This window comes from Penaeus chinensis, chromosome 10 (genome assembly GCF_019202785.1).
Source record: "Penaeus chinensis breed Huanghai No. 1 chromosome 10, ASM1920278v2, whole genome shotgun sequence".
Classification (NCBI taxonomy): domain Eukaryota; kingdom Metazoa; phylum Arthropoda; class Malacostraca; order Decapoda; family Penaeidae; genus Penaeus; species Penaeus chinensis.
The window spans coordinates 6,116,972-6,124,314 of record NC_061828.1 but is presented as its reverse complement, the minus strand read 5'-3'; the positions used below and the strand labels follow the sequence as shown (position 1 = coordinate 6,124,314).

The 7,343-nt window shown below is 30.8% G+C and overlaps 1 protein-coding gene across 1 annotated transcript in view; it reads left to right on the top strand.

Moving 5' to 3' along the window:
- Positions 1 to 6,569, top strand: part of LOC125029825 — a 37,119-nt gene extending 30,550 nt beyond the window's left edge. Inside the window, exons 12-14 of the mRNA XM_047619999.1 lie at positions 851 to 1,062; positions 1,316 to 1,461; positions 1,611 to 6,569. Of these exons, the coding sequence (XP_047475955.1) occupies positions 851 to 1,062; positions 1,316 to 1,461; positions 1,611 to 1,687 (435 nt within the window). The 3' untranslated portion in view covers positions 1,688 to 6,569. The remainder of the gene's footprint in view (positions 1 to 850; positions 1,063 to 1,315; positions 1,462 to 1,610) is intronic.
- The last annotated feature ends 774 nt before the right edge of the window (positions 6,570 to 7,343 follow it).

The window sequence follows — 7,343 nt, the reverse complement described above, 5'->3', positions numbered from 1 at the left end:
ACTTTATTAATTGTTTTACACATAGATGGCAATACTTGTACCAAGTCACCAATGAGCCAATTACAAGTACTGCTTGTTTCGCCAGTTTACCCTTTTCCTTGATTTTCGATATTCATTGCATTAGTAAAAGAATGTTTTTCCTGCCAATTCAAGGAAAGGTGAAATTGGGTAAGGTCACATGGTCTACTAATTGACTTCATTTGTATATTTGTACATATGTTTTAAAAAAAAAAGCATTTTGCATACCAGTTTGTAATTTTTTTGTTCCTGTATATATGCTGTATACATATATATCATTTTATTACAAATAGACAACTTTTGTAAAGATTCTTGCATATCCTTCTCCTTACTCATACCATAGTATAAAAAAGAAAAGAAAAAAAAGAAAATGAATAAATAAATAAACATCTTCCTTCACCTTCCATGAAACTGATTATTCAAGTCCATGTATGCTTCGGGCATAAGGAAGTATTTGCCAGTAAAACTGTGTGACCATAGTCATAAAGTCAGTCTGAAGACTAGCATGAGTACCAAAACATCTTAAAATAGTACATATATGTAATATAAATGGAGCCCAAAAGTCAACACAAAATGAGCTGCATTGCCATGGGAATCACTTGGTGGTGTAGCACAGAGTTGGCTGCCCTTTGAAAATAATACTGTGGGCCGATCCACTATGCATAGATATACCCCACTGTGAGGGTTGGCGCATAGTGAGGATAATCTGAGGTCATTGGGTTATATTTATTCACATCAGACCCTATACATACCTCAGTTTTACATTAATTTAAGAGTAATTGTATACTGTTTCAAAATGTGTCACTATCATTGACTTTATCACTTGTTTCAGGTATGTCCCAGCAGTGGAAATATAGTTGCCTTAGCCTCTGTGCTTGTTCAGGCAGCAACCATGGTCAAGGGGCTTGGCAAGACAGTTCGATCTCCACTCAGTTCTCTTACTCGAAAGCAATACAAAACTACAGCAACATTCATTTTCAATATGGATACCAAACAGTATTATCTTGTAGATAAGGAACCACTACTTGAAGAAGATCCATACAGGTAAAACCTAGTTTTATTGTTCAGAACTATTATTTTATCCAGTTTATGGACTGTAGTAAGTTCATTCTGTCATTGACTATATGGTTGTATCATTTGCTTTTTTGTAGAACTGATTAGTAATATTCTGCGTACTAAAGTAGAACATTATTAAAGTAATAGAAAAGAGATGGAAATCAACTCTTTACCATATTAATGCACACTGACATACAACATACAGAGCTATTTATAACTTTTTTTCTTCAATTTTTGATAGCCTAGAGAATATGGAGGGAGATGTTGGTGACGAGAGATGGTGGCAGAGTGCACGACAAACAGCTCGCCAATTACGAACTCAGTGGGCTGTACCAACAGATTATTATTCAAGTGTAAAAGTTTTAACCAATGAACCACTTTTAAAAGGTGAGTCTACATTTTTTATGTCACTGATATCAGAAATCTTTGTGTATATAATGATTCTTATCTCTGATGATTGTTTGATCAATACATTAGGTTACATAATTTGTAAATGGGTTTGTGAATGGTAGTATTAACTAATTTGTTCTGTGCAGGTAAATCACTGAACCACATAATGGAAGGACAGCACCTGGTAGCATTAGTACTTGGTCCACACCAGCAAGGACTATGAGAAAACCCAACTTTATCAACATATATTTTCAACTTGAGCAAGAGTGTATGACATTGCTGAACATATGCTTCCTCTTCCACGATTTCGGTTTTTTCACATTGCCATTTTTTTTGCTCTGATAAGGAAGCTAAATGCTTAATCTTCTTTTAATGCCAACACTGTGATTTGGATTAGCAAATACCAACTTGTTCTTTGGGATATCATGCATTTTAGCCATTGCTGCCTTTTTTCATGGTAGGATGTTGAGAACAAGGCACTCTCTCCTATTGTGCTAATACCTTGGGCCTGCAGAGTAAACTGTTAGCAAACAAGAAGATTCAAAATAATAGACTTCTCACTGATTTCACAGTACATACCTGTGGCTAGTTCATTTCATGAAATATTAGGAGAAAACGTCTCCAAACAACTTAGGTTGTATCCATTCAGATTTATATATTGAGTACTTTACCATAAATTCATGTGTAGCTTCAAATTTAAGTCAGATTTGATAAAAGAATGATGGCAGCCACTGGAGCTATGAAGTTTTTAAGGGAGTTGACTTATGGGCATTTTTAATGAAAGGAGATCTAAGAAATGATTTTGAGTCCAAAAAAAGAAGTTAATATGATTTACATTTCAGGTAATTTAACAAGTTTAATACCACAGCTTGACGTGATTTAGGTTTATTTAATCTACAAGCCAATCTCAGGTTATTTGTTCTCTCTTGACATTGTGATTTAGTTTCCCTTTTTTGCTTGATAAGTGCCTTTTATCACTTCAATGGTGGATGTTTTGTGTCATATTCAAATGCAACACATTAGTGATAAACCTGCAAAGAAGGTTGGTAGGTTTTCTGGGTTAACAAGTTTTATTGTTCAGAACTATTATTTTATCCAGTTTATGGACTGTAGCGAGTTCATTCTGTCATTGTCTTTATTGTCTTAATTATGATCCTATTTATTTCTTTAAAATGATGATAATTGATATTGTTATCATTTTATGCTCCTGATGCTGCTTTACAAGTCTTCTAAGTAGAATGTTGCTACATGATAGCTTAGTATTGCGAAAGATGAATTTAGCAATATATGACATGTGGCATTTATAAGCAAATGCAACCTAGGATGGCTAAGTTATAGCTCTTCTAAATCAGGGATCCCTCGTCACAAGCAGCATAAGGCATTCTCTGTAGGGAAGGGAAATTATCATTCTTTCTGTATTATTTGATTTACATCATGCTTTTTTTAATCTGTTATCATTAGTTGCAGGAGTAAAAAGGTATGTTGGATTCAATCTATTTCAGATTCGTTCACATTCTTATTCACTTTATCTCCCTCCTGCTCTTCTGATTTTGCCCTGTTTCCCTCAGTTTATTTTCATTTTTTTTTTTCATTTATATTTATTTCCTTCTGAAGAAGTAAGAGCAGCTAACATTAAGACCTCAGGGCACTTCATGAACAGGGATTTTGATTTAACAGCATCATTCTTTCTGCATTTCTGCTTGTTTTCACCAATTATAGGAAATGGCATCTTTTGAAAAATCATTCAAGCCAATATTAATCATGGCAGGAACATGATGAATACACAGTGTATTTCATACACTAGAAATGCAGTTGCTGCAAAACAGTGAAAAGTGCTTTGGCATAAGAATATCCTGCTAAATGGTTGCTGAAGATATTTATGAAACCTTTTTTTTTTTTTCTACCTTATGCTAATGTGATAGGCACTCATAATACTAAGATTATTTGAGATTAAAGATTATGTTATGCTGTGATGCAGCCATCACTCAAGAATGAAAGATAGTGTAAGCAGTGAAAGTTGATGCTTTGGGAGACAATGTATGTGATTTATGGTTGTAAATTAAGAGTATGGAAGGCAGATTTTGGGAAAGAGGGTTACTACACTCTTTCTTAATCTTTCTGGAATTAATGTTAGAAATTCTTAAAAGTTTTTGTCTGTTAGCAGCACTCAATTCATGACATGCTAACAAAGACTTATTTATTAGAAAGCAGGAAAATGTATTTCAAAGTCACTGTTGCATGCAGTTTTAGCTCAAGACATCAACAGAAACTTGTTTGTTTTTCCTGTTGTAGGACTGTGTATCTCAGATGTCTGAGGATATATTACTGATGTGGAACTAATGGTCCAAAAAGCATTTTTAAGCTATGTCCGTATGTCCTTAGGATTAGTACAGAAAATAATTACAGAAGATTGAAGGAATGTCTCTAGATGGTTTCGAATGTAAAGATCTACAGGTATTCCTAGAACCATGGACATTTTTTCTTTTTCTTTTTTTCTCTCTGAAATTCTTTCTTACATCTTTTCATTATTTGTTAAGATAACTAGGGTTAAAAAGGACTGATGAGATTGAATCTTGACATCTCACCTGTAGCCCATAATGGTGCTAGACTGAGATTGCCTCCAGCTATTTTTTATGGATAGAAACAAAGAGAAAAAAAAAGAAAAGAAAATGTTTCTCTTTTTTCCTAATTTTATTTAATTTTCCTTAATTTATCTTTTCCGTAATATGCGCTCTCCTTGATTGTGCGGGTACTAAAGTGGGACGTACAAGATTTCCTTCAACCACACATCCCCCTTCTTCTTTCTTTCTTTCTTTCTTTCTTTGGTTTTTCTTAATCAATACCATTTTCATAGTCAGTGACATTCCACATGTAAATGATTTAAATAGCTTTGTATAGTATGTGGCTGAGTTCTTCATTCTTTTCCCTTTTCATGTCTCCTTTTATACAGTATTTTGATATATTGCTCTACTGCTACAGTAACTATACTGAAGGTTATTTTCTTGGACTTGGTGATGTTAGAAAGCCAGAATTTCCTCCTTTAATTTCCGCATTGTTTCTGGTATTGATAGATGAAGTAATTTTTATTTAATTGCCATCATTATTTATTTATTTATTTTATTTATTTATTTTTTTTCCCAAGGTATACTTTTCCAATACAAATACTTTGCACACAATATAGAAATATGTATGATGTTTTGCGAGACCTTCATCAGCATTATTAGACAGATGTTCTGAGTAATTATTCAGAAATGATGTACTTTTAGTCTAGAGATATTATTGGTTGTGATCATTATTATTTTAATGAATTTGATCTGTATCAGTGGATTTCCTTTCCTCTTCATTAGCTGATTTAGGTATATATGCTGGACAGATTCAGTAGTATGTATACTAAATATTCTTAATATTCTGTATAATGCATACTTTGACAGAAATATTTTGAACATATAATATACTTTGTAGGGGGGAGAATATGACATGTTTTTATACAGTACATAAAGCATAATCTGTCCATTTGTTTAAAACTTTGATATATGTTTCTTTGAAGCAGTTGATGGTGGCCATGTAATTTTACTCAGGGTATGTTTATTTTATATGCATTATTATCTTTAGTTATGTGTATTTTTTTTTATTTTTTTTATTTTTGATAGGATACTTTTTACCCATGTTCCCAATAAGATATACATGTAGTATTAATTGTTTCATGGCTATGACATTTTCTTCATTTCAGATTATTATAGGACTGCTTGTCGGTGTTATTATTTTAATTCATTTTAGCAAAAGGAAAGTATATGGACTAAGTTTTTGGCAGATTGTCAAGTCTAGATTTTTTTCTTCTTCATCTTCTTCTAATGCAGAATTGATTTTCATTTTACAAAAAAGGGAAGAAAAAAAAGAAAAGTTAGGGTCTTGTTTCCCTATGAGGATATTTTCCTTTTTTCTTTTTTCTTTTCTTTTTTTCATTATAATCATGATAATGATAATAATAATAAGAATAAGAATAAGAATAAGAAGAAAATGAAGAAGAGGAGAAGAAAAATAAGAGGTTTACATCCATAGGAAAATCTTCATGTCAGTCAGTGTAGACTCTCTAAAAAGTTAGGTGTTTAACTGCCATTATCTTGTAAGCACATTATTTCATAGCAGCGATAAATCTGTCCGACTTGTCCTTAGGCTGTAAAATGTGAAATACTAAAATCAAAGTTTCAATCTATAAGGATATAAGTATTTGATAAATAAACCTGTAACACAATGCACATTTTTCTTACATTAGAAGAACCAACAAATATGTATGGATAACTTTTAACAAGGTTCAAAAGTCCTGTAACTAAAAGTAAAAACTGATCATTTTTACCAAAGAGTAATTCCTATTTTATTCTGCCACCCAAATTTTTATTTATTTATTTGGCAAATCATAAATATAATCCTATTTTAAGGGTACCATGTTTCACTAATGCTGTGGATTTACAAAGAAATGACACTTTTATATATATCATAGACTGTGTTATGATCGTATTTGTTCTGTGGATGTAAGTAGGATAAGAGAAACAAAGCAGGTTGTCTGAATGTAATCAAGTTCACTAAGTTCATTCCATGTTTCATTCACTGATGGAATTATTCAAAATTATTTTTACTCCACAAAAAAATTGTTTGTACTGACTGGGTCTGAATATTCTGCTCCCTACTTATGTTATATCCCCAATGAAAAAAAACATATGTATTGGTTTTGTATATCGTCATTCATAGACATTTCCAGATAAAAAGCTATCTCTCCCTTGTAATCACTTTTTTTTTTTCTTCTCATATTACTCATTTTTTCAATACCATCTCTTGTCTCTTCTTGCCTAATAAAGAATACATAGGAGACAGATTTGCTCATTCTGCTGTAGTTAAACAGTTTTAATTCTGACTGTACCAAGTCTGATGAACTTCTTACTCCGTATGTATATTTTTTACTTTCTATTACTTTTTTTTTCCTTTTTGCTAAGAAGACTTTGAAGGCAGTTACAGTAAAATAGAGGATAGATACATTACTTTGGATATCATCATCTACATTTGTGTACTTATGTAACAATTATCTGTGACCAATACAGCAATATTTATTTTATAAATTGTATTATTTTCCCCCATTATTTGTGTGAAACTTCATGGCTGTATATTATTTCGGGATATTTTATCTTTCTCGCACATAATCTTGTTGGTGAAGATGTAATGAAATTGTATTTGACAAAAAAAAACATGAAGATTGATAATATTCAAGTTTATTCCCATATTCTGATTCATAAACAGTTCATTTGCATGAAATATATACAATTAATAAGTAATGAGACTATCATAATCTCAAAATAAGTTTCAAAAGTGAACATTCATTAGATATTATTAATAAAAAAAAGAAAACATGATCACAAACTACTATTTTAAATCTTTTTTTTTATTTTTTGTTTAGGGTAAACCGTAATGATGGAAACGAACTTAGTAACCTAGTAGTCCAGTACCATGGCGAACAGAAAGGCATTTTTAAATAGACATAAGAATAAGCACTGTTTTGCCATATTATTATTATTATTATTATTATTATTATTATTATTATTATTATTATTATTATTATTATTATTATTATTATTGTTGTTGTTGTTGTTGTTGTTGTTATTGTTGTTATTATTATCATTGTTGTTGTTGTTGTTATTATTATTATTATTATTATTATTATTATTATTATTATTATTATTATTATTATTATTATTATTATTATTATTATTATTATTATTATTATTATTATTATTTTTTTTTTTTTTTTTTTTTTTTTTTTTTAGATTCCATGATTTTCAGAAAGCTAAGAAATTTTATTCCAGTTATAAACCTAGATCATGTTGCATTGA